At 42.3% G+C, this 27,757-nt stretch overlaps 1 protein-coding gene across 2 annotated transcripts; it reads left to right on the top strand.

The window, feature by feature from the left end:
• Positions 1-196: 196 nt before the first annotated feature.
• On the top strand, positions 197-27,757 carry socs7 (suppressor of cytokine signaling 7). Of its 2 annotated transcripts, XM_086294626.1 has the most exons (10): positions 197-2,199; positions 2,779-2,858; positions 5,869-5,979; positions 13,602-13,736; positions 13,888-14,033; positions 14,295-14,463; positions 21,203-21,331; positions 22,895-23,030; positions 23,451-23,594; positions 23,745-27,757. In XM_086294626.1, exons 1-9 carry the CDS (start codon positions 662-664, stop codon positions 23,569-23,571), a joined length of 2,565 nt encoding a protein of 854 aa, XP_086150752.1. In that variant the 5' UTR covers positions 197-661; the 3' UTR covers positions 23,572-23,594; positions 23,745-27,757. The 2 variants fall into 2 exon arrangements, with proteins under 2 accessions (XP_086150752.1, XP_086150753.1); XM_086294627.1 differs by lacking the exon at positions 13,602-13,736.

Here is a 27,757-nt window from a genome sequence, read left to right as displayed (position 1 = left end):
AATCTACTAAAAGCAACTTTAATAGATTCGGGCTTACAACAACCTCTTTATGAAAATATTGAGGGCGTTTCTATTTGTCTTTGAATTCCATTTAAGAGCTGTACTAATGTCTAGGGGGGGAAGGGGGAAAAACATGTGTAGCCTGTAGGCTATTTGTATATTTCCCTCGTCCCCTTATGAAGACGGAAAACCAAAAATCAGTTGTTCAGATGTGAGGCTGGATAGGCCAACTCTGTGATATTAAGATGCTGTCGTCGAATTTATGGTTCTCATCATAAAGTGATATTATGGGCTGAGCGGAGGAGGAGCGGGTGGGGCCTGGCTCGGAACAGAGAGGCAGACTGTGGTCACTGACCGGAGACTCTGCTGGCTTTTATTCTACTGAAATCAGACCGCATGTCTGACCCAGGGGTCCGCCTGCTGCCCGGAGCAAACTGCACGCATTTCTTCAACATATTTAACGGACGCTGCGTTGGCGAAGGGGAGGAGGAGGATGAAAACATCGCCTGATATATTTTTTTAACGTTTTCGCTCATAGCCTATTTATGGGAGGCAGCAGCGGCTTGGTCCTTTCTTTATTATAGGAGCGAGATCTATGCGGTTAGCTATGTGAAGAGCAGATCGCCTAGCAATTCTCGTTTCGTGATCCTGACGAACAATTATGAACAACGCTCAAGATATGTCGCCCGATTTTGTGTTGATGCGCCTGGTTTCCGTGGCCGAGGATGACCGCTTGGACGCAGAAAACGGGAATCTGCCGCCGGGAGGAGTGGTGGCAGGGCTGGGGAAGGAGGTCCTGGCTCACAGCGGCGTCAAAGCGGGTTTGGATATAAGCCGAGATCCAACGGAGGGCCTCCAGCATCCCAGCAGCCACCTGAACAAAGCACAGCCGAGCACCGAGGGCACGGCTGCACCTGACTCTGGGGTGACGGAGAGCCGAGCCACACTGTCCGCGCCTCCGCCGCCGCAGAGCTCCATGGAGGCCCAGGGGTTTGACTTCGCTCCCAGCCCCGGCCTACGGCCTCAGTTGCTAGTCTTCTCCAATATAATGCGGAACGGAGAGGGGATTTTGGAATTAGACCGTCGGAATCAGCCGAGGGATGCTCTGGATCAGAGCCCGGGATCTGGCTGCTCCAGCCCAGCGGTCAATAACAACACTCTGAGTGTCAGAGAGGTTCAGCAGCAGCAGCAGAACCTGCTAGACCGGACATGGGGAGCGCATTCGCCAGCCTCTGTGGAGATGCAGGGAGCGGCTGAGCTATGCCACCGGCATCGACTCATCGCCACTACGCCAGAGTGGCCCGTGTTGACGGAGAGATCTAACCCTCTCACCGTGATTGACTCTAAATGGGGATGCGCCACCAGGGACAGGGAAGGAGCCGTGTTTGAGCTGGCCCGGCGGTTCGGGGAGCTTGGGGTTGGCGCGGTACCCAAAATGCTGTTCAAAGCAGGCGAGCTCCCACACTGTTCGTGTCAGAGTGCACATAGGCCGGCAGGAGGGGGAGTAGAGCCAGGCGATGACCCAACAGAGACTAGCGACGCATTGTTGGTGCTGGAAGGGCTGGGGAACGGGGACGTTGACGGTTTGGACATGGACGAGTGTCCGGAGGATGAGGCAGATGATGAAAACGGACGCCGGGAGTTTTTACTCAACAGGAAAAGGGAAATAGTTCAGAAAATGTCCGGGGCTTTCTCCATCAGCAGTTTTCAAGTGGAACTGAGGAGGCAGGTGGAGGAGACGGCGACAGAAGCAGCGGCTGCGGCGCACATTGCCACGCAGGTGTGCAGCCTCCACGGGAACTTATCCGGCCGGCTCTCGCAGGTAAGCTGTGGGAATACAGAGGTTGTCACGCATGCTTCAGCCAAGTCATCGTCGACTACCCCGGCCCAGAGCTCGCCCTGGGCCACAAGCCCGAACCTGAGCCAGGCATCGACACCCAGAAGGCGGCCGGAGCGGTGCGCCAGTGCGCCCCGGACTCCCACGGGCAGGGCCACGGGCGGGGAAAAGATGCTCAAAGTTCCAGGGAAGTCAAAAAAGGGCTCGTTAAAGATCAGACTGAGCAAATTGTTCCGGACTAAAAGCTGCAGCGGCTCCAGTCACCTTTTGGACAAAAGGCCCTCAGTGACTTATTCAGTATCTTCTGCCGGGAGTCTGGTGGACATGGCGTGTGCAGCGGGTGCTGAGCAGGATGCAGACAAGTAAGAAATCCTAAACAGATCTTCTGTCAGGGTCAGAACAAGTAAACATAGCAAGTTAAAAACATAAAAGCTGTCTTAATACATGTAGGTCAGAGACTTTTTAAAAAGTCTAACCTAACATACGAAATAGGAAGTCCATTATTAAATTTCGGCCAGTGAAACATCCTAACCTTTTCTGTAAGCTGAACATTGATTTCCAGAGGCTTGAACTCTCTCATCTGCCAGATCTTTCTTTTAGAACTTTTTGGTGCTACATGTTATTAGATGCTGAGATTTTGTTCTAACCTTTCTGGCTTGTCACCCTCTATTGTCTTCACAGCTAAGTCATTATTCACAGCAGCACACTGAAGGCAGGCTATGATTAAAAAACATAGCTTTAGAAGTCTTTAGTGCTGGAGCTAAGAGCATCAAACAGAAAATGCAAAAAGAGAGAGAGATAGAGCTGCAGGACCCACACACTATTAAAGCTAAGCAGAGACTGCACTAATACTTCTTCTGCAATCTAATTCTCTTCTCATAATTCTTCTTCTTCTTCTTCTTCTTCTTCTTCTTCTTCTTCTTCTTCTTCTTCTTCTTCAGCCACAGCCAGCCCAGACTGACCAGGGCCCACAGTGCCTTTTCCCCAGCCTCCCTCTCTGCCTCTCTCTCAACTTTCACTGGTAAGGGTTGCTTTGGCTTTGGTTTTGATTCTCTCACAGCTTTGTGCTCAGAGAGGAAAACCCCTCTGATATCCATCACCCAAACCTTCTGATAAGCTTGTAAGTAATCAACATAATAGTATAACTGTTAATTTGAGAAAGAAATGTATGAATTCTGAATGTACTCCTTTTTCCAAAAAAAAAAGAAAAAAAAAAAAAAGAAAGAAGCCACAACCACGTCAAAATATTCAGTTTATTGTCACATAAAAGCGACAAAACGGAGGAATGTTGTGTCAAGCTCCTGGCACATCCAACAATAACCTGAGCAGAGGTGTGATTTAACAGAGTCAGTGACTGTACACATGAGGAGCCTTTAAGATATTAAGTTTTATTTTTTTCACCAGAAAAGAGGAGCAGATATACTCTTTGCTGCAATAATTACACAACTTCAGCTCCATTTGGCAAACCATTCATACTTTGAATCGAAGCACATGTTGTTTAAGCTGGTAATTAACCTTAAAATCTACTTTAGGCTTTGGGGCTGATAAAACTAAACAATGGATGTTTAAAGGGAACATATTATGCTCATTTCCAGCTCTATATTTTTATTCTTGGATGTTACTTGGGAGGTTTTAAACAATCCTTTTTCATCTTGCACTGAGTGTTGGTGCAACTCATAAGACAAGCTGTTTTAGCACCTACACCTTTAAGAACAATCTTGTTTTAAGCCACTTTTCTTCTGATTGGCTACTGCTCATTAGAAAGGAGTTTTAATTAGCAAGTGGGTGGGGCTTGAGTGAAAATGGTCTCTTTTGATCATTTAAATGGAAACAAAAAACAGTATAATACGATCAATATTGTTTTCAGTGATTGAAGTTAAAAAACATTCAGCAGAAATAACAAAATTAAAAATTTTTAAAATTTTAAAAATTCTTCATGTCTGCCTTTACTATCTTTGACGTTAATTTGTAGTAACTAATTCACATAACCCCTTCTCTCTCTGTACATATCTGAAATTTTCACATTGAATCCCATCACAAAAATATAATCCTCCTCCAAAACAGGGTCCTGTTTCTGAAAGATGAAATGATGTAACGTGACAGTCTGAAGATTAATTTAAAGCTGAGTCTGGAGTTTGTTTTAGAACTTTTTCGGGGAATATTTTTCTTAATAAAATCACACATACCTGTCAAACATATCCAGTCTGTCACCCAAAACACATAAGAAGAACAATCTTATGTTACAATGGTGGAACACTTCCACATGTTAGTAAAAATGTTAGCTTGATGCCAAAGCCAGGCAGTCCAAGGATACACTGGAAGACACTTCCAGTCTCATTTCTATCCAAGAAGCTGATGCAAGAAGCCAAGATTAGCACAAATGTATAACACGAAAAGCCCTATAAAGTCTATGATTTCCATCCTATATGCACAGTTAGCAAGTCATAAGAATAAAATTAGACAGTTTTTATCTTTCTTTCACCCTTTTAACTTTTTTTGGACAAACATTGCAAGATAAGAGAAACAAGTAAGCACATTTCACTCCAAATGACAAACTTCTTTGAATTACTGATCCAAACTCATTAATTCCCACTGCAGATGTAAAATGTTCACAAATGTAGTTTTATTTTATCAACTTGTAAATAAGTCCAAAAAACAGCTGGCCCTGCGTTTTTACGCACAAGTTATTTAGACAGGAGTAAGTAGTGCACTTGTAGTAGTGCAGATTAAGCCACATATAATAATAATAATAATAATAATAATAATGGATTGCATTTATATAGCGCTTTTCGGTGCCCTTAAAGTGCTTTACAATTCCACTAATCATTCACTCTCACATTCACATACTGGTGGAGGCTACAGTTGTAGCCACAGCTGCCCTGGGGCAGACTGACAGAAGCGAGTGCTGTAGAAAACATTTGGGGCAGTAGAATGTGAAACTGAGTCAACATGAACCTGATATAAAGTACTTTTATGTTACGTCTTGAGATTAGATATTAAGTATGGCGAGTGTTTACAACTATAACTATTGAAGTAGATCCTATAACGCTGGAGAGTATAGTGAGACCAAATGTTGTTAAAGTTACCTGCTGTGTTCTTTTTTCCATGCTTCAGATAATGATGTAATTGTATATAAAAGTAATATCTGTGGCTACAAATCTCAGTCTTCAAAAAGATCTAATGGTCAGTTTCATTCAGTTTTTTTTCTACTTTTGGAGCTTTATGATGTCAGTGAGACCCCAACATGGTCATCTCACAATTTACCAAAACACTACATGCTAAAACTGCAACTGGTGCAGTAGATAAAAGCTGATTTAACACAAAGGTAAAAAGGGAGAGAAGGTTTGTGGCTCATAAGGCAAAACTTGATTCAGCACCTATGGCGGCCTCTGACGTTCCCTCTATGCAGTCTCCCACATTACTCACAGACTGAGAATTTTTGGAGTTTGTGAGCACAAGCTTCACAACCTCCAATTAGACCAAAACATTAAAGCTGCACCCAGCATTGCTTCATGTTGCAGAGTTTGTGAGGATGATTCGTTTGAAATCTTGGGGACTTTCAAAACCCTGAAGCCGTGCCCATGGCTTGCTCATGTTTACCAGCCCAGCCTGTATGTGATGTTTCACAACCAAAAAGCGAGCTAAAGCGATGTTGGTGGCTGAGACTGGATGTGGGCAAGTCCAGCTTTTTCTGCTCTTGAGGGTTTGGCTCTTAACCCTTTGATTTTGTTTCTTTCGCTGCCAGCAACCATGCCCTACTGCAGGGTTTGACTTCGGTAAACATTGAATGTGCAGCATTTCAATTAGCTGAGATGGGATATTCTCCTTTATTGTAGTGATTTAGGCTGATTAGCTGGGTGTAATTTTCCATAAACATCCTGCCTGGTGCAGCTTTAATGGCATGCTGCAGCACAGACAAAACAACACACAGTTACAGGTTCACAAAGCACAGCCCCTTTCACTGTCTTACCGTCTGCTCACTTTCCTCTTTCTCTCAATTTCTTCTTATCTTTCCTTCCTCCTGTGTTCAGGTGAGACCGTTTCTCTAGTGGATGTGGATATTTCACGGCGAGGGGCGAATACGCCACACCCACACCCACCTACACCTCCACCCCCTCCTCGTCGAAGTCTCAGTCTCTTAGGTACTTTTCTCTACTTCCTGTCAGTTTCTGTTTCTCTTCTCGTCTTCTTCCAATAGTAGTAGTTCACTTACAGTATCCATGAAGTATAAAGCCCATAAAAAAACAAACCTTTGTAAGCTTTTGGTTTCAGAGAGCTTCACTGCAGCTGGGCTATAGCTCAGATGGAATTGAAGCCCAGGCAGTTTCTCTTAATATTTCTGTCTTGCTTAGTAGTTTTGGTTACCGCCGGACATTTCTGGAAACTCAGACACAGACGAATTTTTATAATCTGCTGTAATCTGATTGTGGAAGCTTTTGAAAGGTCAACAGCAATCTACAGATTTAATTTGAAATCTGGATGCAGTGACTCAATCGATAGCAAAGAAGAGGGAAAAACATTTAGTCTTCCTGTTTGTCTATTTTTACTTCCACTGACTTTGTTTTTTGGTAATACAGTTTGTAATGACTGGTAGATGATGTTTTCTACTGCTGCGAGGTGAACTAAACAAAAAAAACAACAACACATAAATAAGAAGATACATATATATATTATATGTATATACAGTGGGGCAAAAAAGTATTTAGTCAGCCACCGATTGTGCAAGTTCCCCCACTTAAAATGATGACAGAGGTCAGTAATTTGCACCAGAGGTACACTTCAACTGTGAGAGACAGAATGTGAAAAAAAAAATCCATGAATCCACATGGTAGGATTTGTAAAGAATTTATTCGTAAATTAGGGTGGAAAATAAGTATTTGGTCACCTCAAACAAGGAAAATCTCTGGCTCTCACAGACCTGTAACGTCTTCTGTAAGAAGCTTTTCTGTCCCCCACTCGTTACCTGTATGAATGGCACCTGTTTGAACTCATCATCTGTATAAAAGACACCTGTCCACAGCCTCAAACAGTCAGACTCCAAACTCCGCCATGGCCAAGACCAAAGAGCTTTCGAAGGACACCAGGAAAAGTATTGTAGACCTGCACCAGACTGGGAAGAGTGAATCTACAATAGGCAAGCAGCTTGGTGTGAAAAAATCAACTGTGGGAGCAATCATCAGAAAATGGAAGACATACAAGACCACTGATAATCTCCCTCCATCTGGGGCTCCACGCAAGATCTCATCCCGTGGGGTCAAAATGATCTAGCCTTAGGACCCTTACTGGATACAGACGCCCCAGGGGCCATGTATCGTGAGATTTTGAGCCAAAACCTCCTTCCATCAGTGAGAACTTTGAAGATGAAACGAGGCTGGGTCTTCCAACATGACAATGATCCAAAACACACCGCCCGGGCAACAAAGGAGTGGCTCCGAAGAAGCATTTGAAAGTCCTGGAGTGGCCTAGCCAGTCTCCAGACCTCAACTCCATAGAAAATCTGTGGCGGGAGTTGAAAGTCCGTGTTGCTCGGCGACAGCCCCAAAACATCACTGCTCTCGAGAAGATCTGCATGGAGGAATGGGCCAAAATACCAGCTACTGTGTGTGCAAACCTGGTAAAGACCTATAGTAAACGTTTGACCTCTGTTATTGCCAACAAAGGTTATGTTACAAAGTATTGAGTTGTATTTTTGTTATTGACCAAATACTTATTTTCCACCCTGATTTACCAATAAATTCTTTACAAATCCTACCATGTGGATTCATGGATTTTTTTTTTCACATTCTGTCTCTCACAGTTGAAGTGTACCTCTGGTGCAAATTACTGACCTCTGTCATCATTTTAGGTGGAGGAACTTGCACAATCGGTGGCTGACTAAATACTTTTTTGCCCCACTGTGTGTGCATGTGTGTGTGTGTGTGTGTGTGTGTGTGTGTGTGTGTGTGTGTGTGTGTGTGTGTATATATATATATATATATATATATATATATTAGGGGTGCAACGATACACAAAATTCTCGGTTCGGTACTTTGGTGTCACGGTTCGATATTTTTTCGATACAAAAAAAATGTTCATGCCTTTTTAATTTGTCATTTATTAAAATTATAAATATATATTTTAACTCAAAAGTACAGTTTTTAAATTTAACCCTAACCCTTGTGCGTGTTTTTTATTTTGACAGCGAATGCGCACCTGCGGACCACTTATGTGCAGCCCTGGTTATTTAGCTCGTCATATTGCAGCCACAGAAATTATTTTGTCCATGAAACCATAAAGCTGCACTTTCTTTTTGCCTTATAGTCTGATTTGTCATAACTTCTCAGTTTTGTGGTAAGCTTTTCTTTGGCTGTCACTTCTTCACCCTGACCTGTCTTATTTGGCTCAGCAGAACTAAAATATATATCTGTCTGTGAAGGTTCTCAGTCATCCAGGTCATCGTAGTCAAATATAAATCCTGCTGCTTTTACACACGCACTCACATAATTTCAGCGATTCTCTGCGTGATCAACCTCTCACATGTTTAAGCTTGCTGCGGGAGATTTCACTTGTCATGTTTGCATAGTAAGCTAACAATTAATAAGACGATGTCAGAGGAATTGGTGCACAAATTATCATCACTCACAGATCAGTGCTGTCATTGCAAAGTGAAAGCAAAAAAACAAGCGCAAATTCAAACGCGATTTCAATATGTCACATATTGACAGTGGCTCACCGATGCCAATGACATAATTACCCAGCTACATTTCTGAAAGAATGCAAAAGCATTGACATATATTTTTCCTTCCTACAATAGCCCGACGGGCAGGGCAGAGATAGATTTTGGTAGCCCGACTGAAAAGATCGCTAGCTCTGGGACGTCGGGCTAGCGATATTGCGAGCCCTGTATCTGATTGAGGAATCACTCATCTTTGGAAAAAGAGAGTTTATTACAGAGAAATGTCTCTTTCCAAAATAAAAGCTATACTATCCGCTTCTTCTGGGCTATATTCTCAGCAGCATATTAAACATATAAGGAGAATCATGTGCTAACAGCTGTCTAAATGACTCGGCTAAAGTTAGTAGCATGCTTGCTTGTTTTTTTTCTGCTTCCACTTGTCTTTGCACTAGGATGATGTCGGCGTAAATGTGCAGTCATATTCGTTGTGTTCCCACTAGTGCTTTCAGGTTAATCTTGTTGAAATGACCTTAACGCCACAACACGGCAAATCTCCGTTAACGAGCTACCGCCGATCGCCCTGTGCATGGGGCTAGACGGCCAACACGTTAACGAGCTAACTGCGCTAACACACTAGCTCCCACCCATGTAATTGAGCATTGCGTGGCACATCCAACATACTGTTTTACTTTAGTGCATGACTCGCTTACCTTCAGGGTCATACGTCACATGAAAACCAAAATAATTCCAAACGCCAGATCTGAATGAGGGTGCGGGAGGTCCATGTTGTAAGGAGAGCTTAACTTCTGTCTCGCTAGCTTGCCCTGCGCGCTTCCTTCTGATGATGCTGTCTGTGTTGAGCGCTCAGTGAATCTGCGTTCGACTACTCCGCCTAGGCTGCAGCCTAGGCGGAGTAGTCGAACGCAGATTCACTGAGCGCTCAACACAGACAGCATCGTCAGAAGGAAAGTTGATAAAATAAATTAAAAATTTTGTATTGTTCGATACATATGCGTACCGAACCGAAAGCACTGTATCGAACGGTTCAATATCGATACGAATATCGTTGCACCCCTAATATATATATACAAATAGCAGCTGGATAGCGTAGATAGCAGCTGGATAGCGTAGTGGTTAGACTACACTCCTTTGGAACAGAGAATCGCAAGTTCGATTCCTGCCTGGGGCGTCTGTATCCAGTAAGGGTCCTAAGGCTAGACCCCCTATGCTAAGCAAGCCTACCGCAGACATGAGCGAGACAGATAAATATGAAGGCATGCCGGCTCGGACGTCACCCGGATCAACAAGGTCCGCGTCAGGTGTTGAGGAACCAGGGCACCCTGACGAAAAGTGGGCTACTGGAACAAGAAGGCATCGGTGGGCAAGAGACGAAAACAGGGCGTTGTTGGAATGCTACTACGCAAGTAACGCCGGCGGAAGGGGCTACATGAATAGGATGAGGGACCTATGGATTCTTCGATACCCAACATCCACAATGACGGCGAAACAACTAGTAGCTCAGTGTTCCAACATTCGAAAGAAGGGACTGCTCTCACAGCTAGAGATTGACGAGGTACAACACAAATGCTACGGCAAGGAGGAGTCAGGACGCCAGGTCAGGGGGGCGATATCATCACCCCCACCCGAGATTGGGTACATAGCCCCAAGTGCGATATACCTGCCTCAGTACTACATGGAAGCTCCTGTCAGGCATCATATCGGCTAAGATGAACAGGCACATGGGTCAATACATGAGCGGGACACAGAAAGGAATTGGCAAGAATACCAGAGGCGCAAAACACCAGCTACTGGTAGACAGAACAATCAGCTGAGACTGCAAGACCAGACTGACCAACCTGTGCACTGCCTGGATTGATTACAAGAAGGCCTATGACTCAATGCCCCACAGCTGGATACTGGAATGCCTAGAATTGTACAAGATCAATGGGACCCTAAGAGCCTTCATCAGGAACTCAATGGGGATGTGGCGTACAACACTAGAGGCCAACTCCAAGCCCATAGCACAAGTCACCATCAAGTGCGGGATCTACCAAGGAGATGCTCTGTCCCCACTGCTGTTCTGCATAGGCCTGATCCCCCTCAGTGAGATCAAAGAGAGGGAAGGTAGTCAGAACTGAGGGGATTGAACTACCAGAAGGCAACATTGCAGACATAGAGGACAGTTACAAGTACTTGGGGATCCCGCAGGTGAATGGGAACCATGAAGAGGCCGCTAGAAAAGCTGCAACCACCAAGTACCTGCAGAGGGTCAGGCAAGTCCTGAGGAGTCAGCTGAATGGTAAGAACAAGATCCGGGCCATCAACATGTACGCCCTACCCGTGATCAGGTACCCTGCTGGGGTAATAGGCTGGCCAAAGGAGGAGATAGAAGCCACTGACATAAAGACAAGAAAGCTCCTTACCATGCATGGAGGGTTTCACCCCAAGTCCAGCACCCTGAGGCTGTACGCTAAGCGGAAGGAAGGGGGCCGGGGACTGGTGAGTGTCAGCACCACAGTCCAGGATGAGACAACGAACATCCAAGAATACATTGGGAAGATGGCCCCAACTGACCAAGTGCTCAGTGAATACCTCAGGCAGCAGAAACCCAAGAAAGAGGAGGGAGACGAGGAACCATCATGGAAGGACAGGCCCCTGCACGGTATGTACCACCGGCAGATAGAGGAGGTGGCTGATATCCAGAAATCCTACCAGTGGCTGGACAAAGCTGGACTGAAAGACAGCACAGAGGCACTAATCATGGCAGCACAAGAACAAGCTCTGAGCACAAGATCCATAGAGGCTGGGGTCTATCACACCAGGCAAGACCCCAGGTGCAGGCTGTGTAAAGATGCCCCAGAGACAATCCAGCACATAACAGCAGGGTGCAAGATGCTAGCAGGCAAGGCATACATGGAACGCCATAACCAAGTGGCCGGCATAGTGTACAGGAACATCTGTGCCGAGTATAACCTGGAAGTCCCGAGGTCAAAATGGGAGACGCCCCCAAGGGTGGTGGAGAATGACTGAGCTAAGATCCTGTGGGACTTCCAGATACAGACGGACAAAATGGTGGTGGCTAACCAACCGGACATAGTGGTGGTAGACAAACAGAAGAAGACGGCCGTAGTGATCGATGTAGCGGTTCCGAATGACAGCAATATCAGGAAGAAGGAACACGAGAAGCTGGAGAAATACCAAGGGCTCAGAGAAGAGCTCGAGAGGATGTGGAGGGTGAAGGTAACGGTGGTCCCCGTGGTAATCGGAGCACTAGGTGCGGTGACTCCCAAGCTAGGCGAGTGGCTCCAGCATATCCCGGGAATAACAGCGGAGATCTCTGTCCAGAAGAGCGCAGTCCTGGGAACAGCTAAGATACTGCGCAGGACCCTCAAGCTCCCAGGCCTCTGGTAGAGGACCCGAGCTTGAAGGATAAACCGCCCGCAGGGGCGTGCTGGGTGTTATATATATATATATATATATATATATATATATATATATATATATATATATATATATATAAAACGAAGGCGGTCGCACTTTTCTCCTCTCCTCCTCCTCTCCCTTATCTTCCCTGCTTAGCCTCTTATGTCCTTGTCTAGTCTTGTGTTTTTTGTGTTACTTTTCCCTGGAACACTCTCTCACAGTCTGTTCTCTAAAACCTAAAAGAGGAATTATGGATTGGATCAACTGGTCCCTAAATGCAATTGACACCCCTTTCTCAACGAGAAGTCTGGGCTCGGGTGAGCCTGAGTGCTGAAGATATCTACCTATTCGGAACCATGGTAACAGGGTTCTGATCGGAGCTGGCTTGGCCCTGACTTATCGAAGAATTAAGAAAGCAGAACCGGCTGTTCAAACCCCCACAAAGCTGCCCGCTGGGATTGAAACGATGGGAAGAGGCGTGAGTTTCTCAAAATGGGCTCATTGAGTCAGCACGGATAAGATCTTGGTGAGGCTACGGCTGCTGTGAATAGAACAAGACCTCTGAGTGCCAACTGGATTACATCTGGAGGGGCTCGCTCGGAATAACATCTCTGAGCGCAAATTGGATTACATCTTGGGGAGGCTCACTGTGGTCGTGAGTTCTCAGAATCGGCTCTTTGAGCACAAGAATGACAACATCACAGAGGCAAGTTTGATAACATCATGGAGAAGCTCATGGCTCTCCAACGCGAGATTGAGAGACCAGTGTTGGACTGTTAAAACAGCTTTGAAATTCACATGAGCTGTTCGCACTAAAGTAAAAAGCACCATCACTTCATGCGGACACCCTTTCGGCGCTGGGCAGGATGGCTGCTGTGTTTGAGTCGGATTACTCCTCACTCCCCACCCGACCCTGTGGCTTGTCACGGGATCCATAATGTTGTGCTGTGGGCATTTATGCGCTTTTTTGTGCAGAGGAGTTTTTTTGTTTCCTGTTCTCATGCTGTCCTCCCAGGAGCCCAGTAGAGTAGAGGTCTCTTTTTTTCCTCTTGTACTTTCCCATTGTAGTGTATATTTCAGTGTTTTTCTGTAACGCTACCGATCTCCGACCTGTATCCCCATGTGATGTCTGTGTTGTGTGTGTAAGGTCAGGAGGGGGGTCCTATTTCACCGCAGGGCAACCTGCACGTGGCGAATAAAGCCTTGATTGATTGATTGATTGATATATTAGAATACAAATAAATAATGGAAAAGAATATACATTACACACACCAGAAGTAAATGGACATTTTATTAAATAATGCCTGCACTTATTTTTAATACCCTTTTTTGCATTTGTTTGCATATTAATTTATGTATTTTTTTGATTTAATAGTTTTTAGACAACCTAGCAGGATGTGTTAGGTTTGATTACACTCATAGGATTTGGATAAATGCGTGGTTGTTTTTGGTCTTTATGTGTAATACTTGTCAATTATAAAGGTGGTAAAGTTTCATTTCCGAGCTTGAGACTTTCTGTCGATGGTGCTGACAAAACCTCCTTCCTTCCTTCACCTTTCCTAACACCTTTTCTTTTTTCCTCTTCCTCACTCTTTCTTCTTCTCTCGGTCGTTCCTCTCTCCTTCCTCCCTACTGTCTTCATTTACCTCCTTTGCCTTCCTCCCTTCCTTCCTGCGCTTCTTCCAGACGACATAGCCGGGCCCCAGCCTGGGCCTTTCCTAGTGAGCGTCATGGGCGCCTCTCTGCAGTCTCTTCCTCTGCCTCTCCCTCCTCCTCCTCCTCCTTCCCACACTACCATCCAGCACAGTCTCAGCCTCAATGGTAAGATCTGTCCCGAGGGATGATGGGAATTGTGGTCAGAGATTAGTGACTTCCCGCTCTCATTATAATCAGCTAATGTGCGTCAGTTAGTAGTATAGACATGTTTATGTTAAAAATGCTTCATCTGGCACCTTTAACATCTCTCATATAGATGCTTTCCTACGGGCCCTTCCTCATTCCAACCCATCATCAGCTGATGGTCCACCCCCCATCAGACAGGCCCCACCCCCCATGCTGTGTGCCCTGCGGCGGTCGGAAGCCAGCAACTTCACCGCCAGTCTGAGAGAACTGGAGAAGGTAAGATGATATTGATGTATCTTCTCATTGTATGGTCAACTATACAAAGTGTAACTTCCTATAAATCCATAAAATGTACAAGGTCTTCTGTTTTTTGGGATGGCTTTACAATCTGTTTATGTAGAGGTTATTTCCAAAGGTTATTGATCAGAGAAAAGAAAAGCATAACTAAGAATGCTTCTCTGTTTTTTTTTTTGTTTGTTTGTTTTTTGGGGGGGGGTTCTTTGTTTTTTATTGGGGGGCTGGGGGTTCAACCTGCAGTGCGGCTGGTACTGGGGTCCCATGAATTGGGAGGATGCGGAGATGAAGCTGAAGGGTAAACCAGACGGATCCTTCCTGGTTCGTGACAGTTCAGACCCTCGGTACATCCTGAGCCTCAGCTTCAGATCACAGGGAGTCACACACCACACTCGCATGGAGCACTACAGAGGTGAGAAACACACACACACACACACACACACACACACACACACACACACACACACACACACACACACACACACACACACACGTCTCAGATGGGATTATTTATGAACTTAACAGAGGCAATTTTCTAGAGTAATCCACTGAACTAGATAAAGAAAAACATCCTCCTAACATGACCATTCTACACTAGCAGTGATGCTACACTATAAACCAGCTTATTAGTCAATTTAAATGGACAAAGCGAGGCTGCAGTGCTGCGTATGTAGTCAGCTATATATTCACGGTTTCAATGATGCTTCAGGCGACAGAACAAACTGTTTTTTCAGTCTTATCTTAATTAATTAGAATCTACATTGTTTATTATAAACTGACCATTCTGCTGTATTTATCACATCTTCCCAGCTTGCAAGGTTAAGATAGATTTTGCTTTGACGATACTTGTACCAGTCCTTTTCTAAGATTATTAATGTGCATTGTTTCCATGTAGTATGGTGTTAGCTTTTCCTGTGAGGGAATCATTGCATTCAAAAATATTTCGGCGATGTCACTGGACAAAGATTTTCTGTGTATCTGATATGAAAGTGACATTAAGATATTCAGACTGATAGCTGGTGTCATGTGCCATGTGTTGTGTTTTAGTTTTTTGATGTCATTATCTTTCTAGTAAGACTTATTATTATTCAGTTCTGGTTCTTATTTAGTTTTTATAGAGTTTATAGATTATGGGTAGCATTAGGATAGAGCTCAGAGGTCTGGGTAAGTTGTACTGGACTGAATTTACAGGCTTATTCTGTTAGAGAGTTTGCCCTCCTTCCTTTTCTGTCTGTGTGTTTCTTTTTCTGTGGACAGTCATAGTAGGTTCAGACTATGAGGGGTTCAGACTTTTAAGGTTTTGGAGGTAAAGATTTATCTTTGCATTCTGACCAATCTCATATTTGTCAGCATGAAATTGATAAAAGAAGAGTATCAAGTAATGTTGAAGTGCAAACACTTTACATCATTAAATCCAATAAAGGATCTAATCCTCATGGTGCTCCTCAGTTGGCAAATATTCCATATATATAGGGCTACAAAACCTTGTAGAAGATAAAGTATAAGTCTCGCAAGTTACAACTGTATTAAGAGGTTGATTCACAGTTATGTCAAGTTATTCTTATTCTTCTTATTCTTACTATAAATCTAAAATGAAAGATAGAGCTTCAAAAAACACACAAACACCCACTCACACAGTCCCATATGATGGTTATTCAACATCTCAGGCGTGTAACGCGGATATTTGTGAGCACATATTACCACAATGAGTCACGTAAGACCTTCATGCACACACGCAAGCTAAGTATGATACACAAATGTGCACATCAAACTGTACTCTATATTCCACTTTAGCCACTCTTCACTTAGTGCGAAGTGTATTTAGAAAGAGCTGCCAAACAAAAGCAGTTTTCATGCTATTCATACGCTGCAGGTGAGCATAGGCATAGAGAAGGATCTTGATGCAACATGTTAATAAATGTTAATGTGTCAAAAATTTCATCATTAAAGATGAAGATGTTTATCTAGACTTTGATTTATTGCCACACTCGTGATTGCCAGACAAACACAGCAGGTTCCAAACAACACCTTATGCATTAGAGAGCCAAGTATAGCATGCAAAGTGCACAAGCTATACAGTTTGAGTCTAAAAATGAGATGTGGAACCGAAAGCAAATAACAAAAAAAGGTCAGACTGTTCACACAGATACATTTGTGGAATAAAAGCACAAAAAACGTAATGTTTGCCTCTGGAGAAAATACTTTGGCACGATTTTACTCAAGTTTGCACTTATAGAACTTTGTTGTGTAAAGTATCTTATGTAAAGCAACATAAGATATGATAATAATAATAATAATGATAATAATAATAATACATTTTATTTGAAGGCACCTTTCAGAACACTCAAGGACACTGTACACAGTAGAATAAAAAAAGCAGCATAAAAGTATAGGACATAAAACAAATTTACAATAGCAGAGTGGAGAGGTTATGTGGGATAAGCTATTTTGAACAAGTGAGTTTTGAGTTGGGACTTAAAGAGAGAGTGAAGGAAGAGAAATTTTTAAATCAGGAGGTAGAGAATTCCAGAGTCGTGGAGCAGAGCAGCTGAAAGCCCTGCTCCCCATGGTGGCAAGAAGAGGGGAGGGGACGGAGAGAGAAAGGGAAGAAGAGGATCTAAGACATCGAGATGGAGCGGTGATCTGAACCAGATCAGAGAGATATGGAGGAGAAAGATGATGAATAGCCTTAAATGTGTACAAGAGTATTTTGAAATTGATACGATATTTGACCAATGAAGCTGCTGCAGGACAGGAGTGATGTGGTGGACAGAAGGGGTCCTGGTGATGATACGGGCAGCAGAGTTCTGGACGCGTTGGAGCTTGTGGACGGATTTCTGAGTAAGACCAAAAAGAAGTGAATTACAATAATCAATCCGGGAAGTAACAAGGCTGTGGACAAGAATGGCAGTGGCATGTGGGGTGAGAAAAGGACGGAGACGATTAATGTTGCGCAATTGAAAATATGCAGACCAAGTGACGTTATTAATGTTTGAATTGAAAGATAGAGTACTGTCGAGGATGAGACCCAAGCTTTTCACAGAGGAAGAAACGAAGACCGGCGAGTTATTGATAGTAACAGAGAAACTGTTGGTTCTGGATAATGTAGATTTAGTGCCGACCAAGAGGAGCTCGGATTTGTTACTATTGAGTTTGAGAAAATTAGAAGAGAACCATGAATTTAGTTCGGCTAAGCAGAGGGTGAGGGAGGATGGGGGAAGAGCAGAATCAGGTTTAGTGGACAGATAAAGCTGGGTTTCATCGGCAGAACAGTGAAACTGGATATTATATTTATGTCCAAGTGGAAGAAGGTAGATAATGAAAAGAAGGGGCACCAGGACAGATCCCTGGGGCACGCCAGTGGTCAGAGGAAAGGGCTGAGAAGTGAATGATTTGAGTTGAATAAACTGAGTGTGATCAGACAGGTACGATTTAAACCAGGCTAGTGGAGTATGGGAGAGACCGATAGAGGCTAACCTACTGAGGAGAATGGAGTGAGAAATAGTGTCGAAAGCAGCGCTCAGATCGAGGAGAATAAGAATGGAAAGTAAACCGGAGTCAGCTGCCATAAGAAGATCATTGGTTAATTTTATAAGTGCTGTTTCAATGCTGGACTGGAACTGTTCATACAGATTATTATTAGTTAAATGTGAGTGGAGTTGTGTGGCAACTATTTTCTCAAGAATTTTTGAAAGGAATGGTAGATTGGAAATAGGCCGAAAATTCTCAAAATTATTGGGATCTAGACCAGTTTTTTTTTTTTAAATATTGGGGTGATGGCAGCAATTTTGAGGGAAGCAGGAACAGTTCCAATGGTAAGTGAAGAGCAGATGATAGCAGATATGAGGGGAAGCAAAGAAGGTAGACATGCCTTAACCAAAACTTTAGGAATGGCATCTAGCTGACAAGTAGAAGGCTTTGACTTACAGATGAGATGAAGTCAGTTTCATCATATCAGCAATTTTATTGGTCCCCGTGGGGGGATTTGTTTTGGATTCCAAACTGTAGTTTGCAATAAATTAACAGAGTAAAAACAGACTGTACCTGACTCAACCCAGCAGACAAAATCAGCAACATTAAAAAGGCTAATGTCTCTTTATACAAAACTCGGGAAGCACTGTATGCAAAAATCTGAGTTCGATAAAAGTGTCATTGTATATTTGGCATTTTTTTAATATAAATGAGACAAATCTTCATATAATTGACTGAGCTGTTTTAAAGTCTATTAGCACCATTTCAGTAGATAAGCTACAGACCTACAGGGAGTGCAGAATTATTAGGCAAGTTGTATTTTTGAGGAATAATTTTATTATTGAACAACAACCATGTTCTCAATGAACCCAAAAAACTCATTAATATCAAAGCTGAATGTTTTTGGAAGTAGTTTTTAGTTTTAGCTATTTTAGGGGGATATCTGTGTGTGCAGGTGACTATTACTGTGCATAATTATTAGGCAACTTAACAAAAAACAAATATATACCCATTTCAATGATTTATTTTTACCAGTGAAACCAATATAACATCTCCGCATTCACAAATATACATTTCTGACATTCAAAAACCAAACAAAAACAAATCAGCGACCAATATAGCCACCTTTCTTTGCAAGGACACTCAAAAGCCTGCCATCCATGGATTCTGTCAGTGTTTTGATCTGTTCACTATCAACATTGCGTGCAGCAGCAACCACAGCCTCCCAGACACTGTTCAGAGAGGTGTACTGTTTTCCCTCCTTGTAAATCTCACATTTGATGATGGACCACAGGTTCTCAATGGGGTTCAGATCAGGTGAACAAGGAGGCCATGTCATTAGTTTTTCTTCTTTTATACCCTTTCTTGCCAGCCACGCTGTGGAGTACTTGGACGCGTGTGATGGAGCATTGTCCTGCATGGAAATCATGTTTTTCTTGAAGGATGCAGACTTCTTCCTGTACCACTGCTTGAAGAAGGTGTCTTCCAGAAACTGAGTGGGACTGGAGCTCTCTGCCCTTTACCAATCCAGCCACGGGCCCATCCATCTGGCCCATCAAGACTCACTCTCATTTCATCAGTCCATAAAACCTTAGAAAAACCAGTCTTGAGATATTTCTTGGCCCAGTCTTGACGTTTCAGCTTGTGTGTCTTGTTCAGTGGTGGTCGTCTTTCAGCCTTTCTTACCTTGGCCATGTCTCTGAGTATTGCACACCTTGTGCTTTTGGGCACTCCAGTGATGTTGCAGCTCTGAAATATGGCCAAACTGGTGGCAAGTGGCATCTTGGCAGCTGCACGCTTGACTTTTCTCAGTTCATGGGCAGTTATTTTGCACCTTGGTTTTTCCACACGCTTCTTGCGACCCTGTTGACTATTTTGAATGAAACGCTTGATTGTTCGATGATCACGCTTCAGAAGCTTTGCAATTTTGAGACTGCTGCATCCCTCTGCAAGATATCTCACTATTTTTGACTTTTCTGAGCCTGTCAAGTCCTTCTTTTGACCCATTTTGCCAAAGGAAAGGACGTTGCCTAATAATTATGCACACCTGATATAGGGTGTTGATGTCATTAGACCACACCCCTTCTCATTACAGAGATGCACATCACCTAATATGCTTAATTGGTAGTAGGCTTTCGAGCCTATACAGCTTGGAGTAAGACAACATGCATGAAGAGGATGATGTGGACAAAATACTCATTTGCCTAATAATTCTGCACTCCCTGTACATACAGACTTACATACAGTAATATAGCAATCTGTCTACAGTAAACATATAGACAGATCTGAAAACATTATGTGTAAGCAGACAGGCCTGTACAGATCGAGCAAATTGAAACCAAAACTCATGAAGCATGAATAACTCACATGGCGCCACATGCACACGCCTCACATGTGTGACAAACTAACAAGGTGACTTGTACAAAGATGAATGTGTGACTGGTCACATACTCCAGTACGCACGCTCCCATGCAGATGTTCATAACTGGGGCTGTACATTAATGAGTCACTATTACATGGCCACAGCATCATGGCTGAAAACACATTCATTATACAGATATGCAGCCTTCACTGACACAACATGTTCGCATCAGTACAATCTTGTTTGCATGAATGCATCATGACCCAGCATGAACTGAGGGCAGAAAGGCTTCAAGAGAAAGAACCACTGTGAAGTCAACAGGAAGTCGAATCACTCATAGCATTTGTCTGTTCACATATTGGCTGTTTGTAAATTATTTTTATTCAGTATTATGTAATTATGAACTGCTCTAAAGTAATTTCTACCTTAATATTTCTTTTTGTCACGTGTCTGCGGCAGCAGACCCTGTATTTATTTAAGAGGACTCAAACGCAAACGCTTGAGGCAGGAAATATGAGAAACAAAGGCAAAATAACACAGAGATAAACTAACCAAAAACCTAAAGTGGGGAAAAACTAAACAAAGATCTAAACACAGAGAGCGTGGGAAAACCACAGACCATGAACACGGCAAGGAGAGCAGACACGGGTAGACGAACAGACGACCTGACAAGGAACAAAGGAAGACAGGACTTCAATACACAGAAGGGCAATGAGGGAAGTGGAAACACCTGGAGAACACAGCTGAGGCCTGCGTATCCCTGTGATCAGAGGCTCATATGCACAACAGTGTGACAGCTGTAATGTTTGCTAGCTGCATGCCCTTTTTTGGTAGTAGAAAGTAAACAACTCCTGCATGAAACTGTTTACGAAAAGGCTTCTGGATTTTCTGAGCAACTTTGTCATGATTTCTGCAATGGTGCTGAGTGTGTTAACTGTGCTTTCTGGCCCCTCGTGCTCCACAAAGCTCTACTAAACTGGGCACCTCACATCAAAGCCATCTAAAAGGATAAATAGCGCTTCAAGCCAGTAGAAATGTATGTGAAAGTGATTTAGTGGTGAACTTTACCTTTAAAGTTGCATTATTTCCAGGGCCTAAAGAGCATGATTTACATCTTAAAGCTGCACAGGCTGATGGAAATTTCCTGTTGTGTAGCTTTATTTTTTGTTCTCTTTAGTCTCTTTAGAACTATCCAGGAACAGTTTCATCTCAGTTGCATTTATAAAAACGTTACTCATGTGGGTACGATTTATAGATATTGAAAAAGTACACATGATACAGTACATACAGGAAACTATTCCTCTTTTATTGCCTGCAGGGACGTTCAGTTTGTGGTGTCACCCGAAGTTTGAGGACCGCTGTCACTCTGTGGTGGAGTTCATCGAGCGAGCCATCATGCACTCCAAAAATGGGAAATTCCTCTACTTCCTCCGCTCCAGAGTCCCAGGTGAAACAACACAGGCTTTATATCAACACCCAGCTCCAACTGATCAAAAAAACATTTGAATCACCCCTTAGTGAGAAGTGCCTGAGAGACCGGGAGGAGAGGAGAGAATAGCTATATATGTACCATTTTTATGTCTACATTCAGGTTTTGCATCATGCTCATGTGAAGGTATCTGGTCATTTATGTCTTACAGTAAATTTACACTAGTTTGTGTATACTATAGTGTAACTGTATGCTATTGTATCCTTTGCATCCACCTGTGCGATTTATACACATATCATTGAGCCGTGAGCAGATTTACCCCTGATGAGAATCATGCCGACACAGATGTGATGCATGTGGACCTCAGGCCAACCTATATCACACAATTCACTGTAGTTTACTGCATCACACCTAAATGACAATAAGTAAGGTAGCATCTTCTGATTGGGAAATATATCTGTGCAAAATGTTATCAGACATAACTGAGTCAGATTGAAACGAATCTTTTACTGTTATATTTATATTAAACTAAATCTTGAGCTAGAAATACTCACCGAGCACCAATTTCCTGTGGATTGCTCCTCTACTAGTCTAGCAAATACTTTATTTACACCTGTCTGAATAATCTTTGCTAAACATGACAGAATCAGGCTGCTTAGAGAGCCTATAGTCTATACATTCACATGCATCAAATGTGTGAGGAGTCTTGTAGTAACGGACCAGCTGCATCTGCTTCTACCATGGGCTGTAGGGAGCTTTATATTGAATTTCAGCTCATTGCTTCCCTGTACAGCTACAACTCTACTGTTTTATTTAATTCCTATTCCCACGATAATATAATTTTCAGCCAGAGCAAAAGCTCCAAAAATCTATTGCTTTTAGCAGCTAAAGAGACAGGTACTTCCCTCAGGCGTCTGTAGAGACCAAAAATGGAGCTAAAAGAGCGCGAATACTTGACTCACATGCAACAGGTTAGTTGAAAGCATCGCTCCACAGAAATGATCTTCATTTGTGAGTTGTGTCGAAGTGGTCTGAGGTTGAAGCGGTGGATGCCTATGCTGATAGAGAAGTGTATGTACAATCAATCCCTGTAATCCAGAAGTTTATACTTCACATTGCTCTAAGCACTGAGTTTCACACAGTTTGATCTACTTCTATGTCTGCGTGATGCCAGTGAGATCAGATATCCTGTTTACTAAGAGAAGCTGACTTAAAGGGGAAGAGCCGAAGGAGAGTTGGATGAACTGATACACCATCCCAAAGCCATGAAAGTACACAATAAATAAGAATTAACTGTAAATAAAATGAAAATGCTGCTCTAGTAGATTCCAAGAATAAAATTATGAAGCTGGAAACCAGCATCTCTTTTAAGAAAAGTCCTGCAAGTCTCAAAACAAATAAAACTATGTTTTTGTAAGAATTTTTGGCCATTAAGCTACAGGCACAACAGTTGACAAGAGGACACAAAGTCTGTGAAGGACGCCTACATGTTAGTCACTGGGCCACCAGAGTGCCCAAAGCAAAATTGGGAAAGGGCAAATTAAAATGTTTCACTGAGTAAAATGTTTCTTTCTGTCCCAGGACTACCTCCCACTCCGGTTCAGCTGCTGTATCCTGTGTCTCGCTTCAGCAACGTGAAGTCACTTCAACATCTCTGTCGCTTTTGCATCCGACAAATAGTCCGCATCGACCACATCCAAGAGCTTCCACTGCCCAGGTACTCAGTTTCAACTGGGAAATATACTTGCTGAAATATACAGGAGTGGAAAGCCAGCATCCTGAACAATGCTGCTGTTTTCCAAGGTGTTGGAACGGTTTTAACAGACTCTTTATTGATGGGTTTTCACTTATAGCTCTTACTGAGGTTTTAACCTAGCAACCTCCAACCACATGATTCAGGTAGAGAAAAAGGCGGTACATTTTGTTTTTCATAAAAACAGTATGTGTTAGCATAGTTTCATTGGTATCCAACCAAAAGCTGAGATATTTTGAAAAATCCTGGGTTGGTTTTCATTTATTCTTTGTGCTGATGTTTAAAACTTTTGTGTCTTCTGTTCTGTTTCTTTATCTCTACATTCAGTAATCCAGCTTTTGATTTTGATACTGATTTTTTGCCTGTATTTTCACCTCTTTCCAGACCGCTGATCTCCTACCTGAGTAAGTTTTATTACTATGACCCTGAGGAGGAGATGTACCTGTCAATCAAGAGCATCCGGAGGGTAGTGGGAGTAGGGCAGGAGGCCGAGTCGCAGACGTAGCAGCAGAGCTCTTCTCAGCTCGAGTGAGTTAGTTCATCAACAGCATGCTGTTGATTTCTAGAGTGGTAAATAGTACTGTTCTAATCCAACGATGTTTTGATCCTGTGACTGAGATGCTCAGGTGAAATCTTAATATAAAGCATTAATATACATAGTTTTACCCTCATCTCCAGGTTTTGCTGTGGAGGACTGTACTGTCTGTACTGGTCTACCAGTCTTCCAGCATCGGCCATTCAGAGTCCCTGGAAATCTGTGTGTCCAATGTGACTGGGATGGATCCTCCTATGTGTGGATTTGGACTAATGAGAGGAATGATGTGTGCTTGCAGTTGAATCGTGGTGCATATGCAGTGGACTCAGTGACTTCTGAGGAGGGACTGTAGAGATACGCTCACCTGAAAACATGTCGACAGGCACAAAAACAGAGCCTGAATTATGAACTCAATTTCCTGAACCTGTTGAAATGGACTTTTAAAACACAATGCACTGGTCAATTTGTACAACTGTTGTTTGCTGCCATTTCCTTGTTTTTCCTTCCATTTTGTCAAAAAAAGGGATTTTGGATTAAAAGATGTCCTCAGTGCTGGTATACACACAGAGGCAGGGCCACAGAGGCCTGTCAAATCATTTGGTGTCTTCATCATCTGAAACTGAACCCCAAAAGTTGGACCCTATGAATCAGCTAAAAAACGTTTTTTGCTCTTTTAAAATCCCGTGAGTAAATTTCTTCATTTTATTTAAACTCATCTAATGTTATATGACACAATTTGAGGAACTCCTCAAGTTGTATAAGTTGTATATGGAATATATTAAGAGTATTGACTGTGGCTTTCACTTGCAGCAACCAGCACTGGTTATTTTCACTATTATACATTAATCAGTGTGCCAGCTATTTTTTAAAAGTGGCAATAGGCATTTTTCGCTATAACCCAACTTTCTAAACTGGACTCCTTGTTTTTAAAAAACAAACAAACACCCACTTCTATTGGGTAAATAGCTAGCCAACTGTTGTTACTTTATGTGAACCTACTATGAGCTTTGAGTGCTAAAACCCATTGAGTTTATTCTGAGATACAAGCTGTTTTGCTTTAAGTCTTCTTTGTCTTTGGCCTCTCAACAATATAGGCACAATATGATACTGTCTGCGATTTCATCTGCGGTAGCTACCAGGAAACCAAAAGTGCTATCCTCATTTTGTTTGTGTTGGCAAGCCTATGGTCCCCAGAGATTTACCTGTTGGTAGTCAGAGCTGCTGAGTGTAAGTGTTGCTTATGAGCAACCATTTAGAAGGCAGCTGGTATGCTTATTCTATAGGCATTTCAATATATAGTCATCACTGGATGTTTGTAGGGATTTTTTTGTGACGTTTTGTGTCATATTGTTAAAAATATCTATTTAATTGAAATAAGAACATGGTAGACACTATTTTGATCTTCTTAAAACAGCATCCTAAACTAATCTGGGTCCACATACTGGCCACCTTGTTAGGTACCCCTGTTTAACTGCCCATTAAGACATATCTAATCAGCCAATCACATAGCAGCAACTCGAATGAATTGAGGCATATAGACATGGTCATTATCACCTGCTGAAGTTTAAACTGAGCATCAGAATGGGGGAAAAATGTGATTTCTTTGTTGGTGCCAGACAGGCCATCTCTCACACAACTATCTCTAGGTCTAGGTCTATCTCACAGCCCATTGTTCCTTCAGTGGAGCTAGTTTCAGTCATTATGCAAATGTACTGTTTATAAGATTGGGGAAACCTGCAGTCTGCTGAGACTGAAGAAGTCACTTGGACGAGTGACGAAACATTTCTCCCACTGAAAACGTCCAGATGAACAGAATTAACTTTTGGGGAACTATCTCTAGGGTTCACAGAAAAAAAGGAAAGAGAAAATATCCAGTGAGCTGCTATAAATGCCTTTTTGATGCCAGAGGTTAGAGGAAATTGCCATTCTGCTTTAAAGTTGCTCCAATAGTCATGTTTTACAATATAGGTATGCAGAGGGAAATTGCTCTGAATGCACAACACGCTGAACCTTGAGAAGCTGGGTGTCACTCCTGTCTAAAAACAGCAAACTGAGGCTACAATTTGCATTCGTCTACCAAAAATGGAAAGATTGGAAAAATGTTCCCTGGTCTGAATTTTTGCTGCAACAGTTGAATGACGAGGGTCAAAATGTGGTGTAAGCAGTATAAAAGCATAGATCCATCCCGTCTTGTAGTCACGGTTCAGCCTGGGGGAGGTGATGTAATAGTCTGAGATATGTTTCCTTAGCACACTTTGGGCCCCTTGGTATCAATGAGCATCTATTAAATTACATAGGCTACCTGATTATTGTTGCTGACCATGTCAATCCTTTTGTGACCATGGTGTACCATGCACACCATATCAGAAAGCTCAGAGCATCTCAAACGGATTTTCTGAACGTGAAAATTAGTTGACTGCGCTCAAACGCCCTCCAATCCTTTTGGATTTGCAGCATAAATGTGAAGCTGACAAATATGCAGCAACTGTGTGATGTTATGGGCCAAAATCTCTGAGGAATGTTTGCCAGCCCCTTCTTTAATCTGTGCCACGAAGAATTAAGACAGTTCTAGAGGCAAAAAGGGTCCAACCTGGTGCTAGCAATGTTTAGCTAAAAAGTGACTGCTATATGTATAAAGTTTTTCAGAAAACATTCAGAGTCAATTTATGCTTGGTGCGGAGGAAATGTTTTGCTTTTAGAGGTATGCAGTCTTAGGCTGTTCTCCTCTAATAGGTAAAAACAAAAAGCGTTTATATTGCCCACTAAATACTTGACAGATTTTTCAGAGTATAAAATATCACATAATAGTAAACACATTATTCCCTAAGCGCCCCCCCAAAAATACAATAAAATGTCTAATGCCATAAAATTGGTTGTTTTTGTTGCTGTAATTTAAATCACAGAGAAATGACCCCCACAGGTGCTGGCTTATAGCAGTTTCTGCTATGCTCTGGGTTCTGTTGATTCATGTTTTTGCCTTGTCTTCTGCCAAGAATGCCTAAAACATATAGAGTTATTATCTTTATTTTTGATTACTGAGCCACGATGTAAAGAGACAGCCATTACTACAGTTCATTAAGTAAATGAACGTAAAGGTTGTCACTGATTTCACACGCCCTTACTTCTCCCAATGCATTGTATTCGGGTCTATTTAAACTCCTGTATTTGTTGCTTTTAAAAGACCCAGTTGACTTCACATTGGTGCTGTTCATGTTCAGACAGATATATACAGAAATAGTGAAATTACACCAAAGAGAAAATACGTCCTCGGAAAACTGGTTTACGATACTAACGGGTATTTGATGTGGGGTTTTTTCCTGCTTTAGGGTAGATATTTTCAGTTACTGAAATGAAAGATTCATCTGAACTGAAATTATTGAATCTGGGAACATTTGATTATTGCCAAAATGCCCTGCCTCTCAGTGTGTATACCTCCTATAACTGCTCTCTACCTGTTTGTTTTATTTGTTGAAATGCCCAGGTGTATTTTCCTCATTCTGTTTCTCAGTACCGTGAAGCTGGCTACTGGCTTTTCCAGTAAAAAGGAAACAAAAAACCCTGGTGTGTGGCATTTTTTCCCCCAATTTGAGTATTTTCACTGAAAGCAGACTGAAAATATTTCAGTAAACATATTGATGGGATCTAACTTTAGCTCATTTTGAATTTTATTTTGGTTTATGGAAAACTAATTAACTAATTTAATAAAACTAATTAATATCACTGAAAGATTTGGAAACAACAAGCCAATCTGCTGTTTATATATTTTCCGTATATTTTATTTAAAGTTAGCAATTGTTGGTCATTGTGTGAGGCTGTGATACACAAACTAAAAGTAGGAAAAATTCAATCTTGGCATACTGAGACCTAACTGACATACTAATATTATTCTACAGACCTATCACTGCTTTGGCATAACTATGACATTAATGACAGATCGACAGTTTTGTCTTAACAGGGTTTATGGATAAATGTGAACTGCTCAGCAAAATCTGTTTTTTTTTTTTCTTTTTGTAGAAAACCCTCCAAAAACTTTCACTTTAAATAAATCTGCTCCACTATAAAATTTGATGACATTATTTATAAAATAGGAAAACCTGCTATAAAGAAATTAACATCAGCTTAAGAGAACAAGACATTGTGCCATTACTCAATTCAA

Source organism: Aulonocara sp. 'chitande type north' Nkhata Bay, linkage group LG6 (assembly GCF_057382095.1).
Source record: "Aulonocara sp. 'chitande type north' Nkhata Bay isolate Kocher_YH1m ecotype deep benthic linkage group LG6, A_spYH_male_GT1.1, whole genome shotgun sequence".
NCBI lineage: Eukaryota > Metazoa > Chordata > Actinopteri > Cichliformes > Cichlidae > Aulonocara > Aulonocara sp. 'chitande type north' Nkhata Bay.
This window is presented reverse-complemented; position numbering and strand designations above follow the sequence as displayed.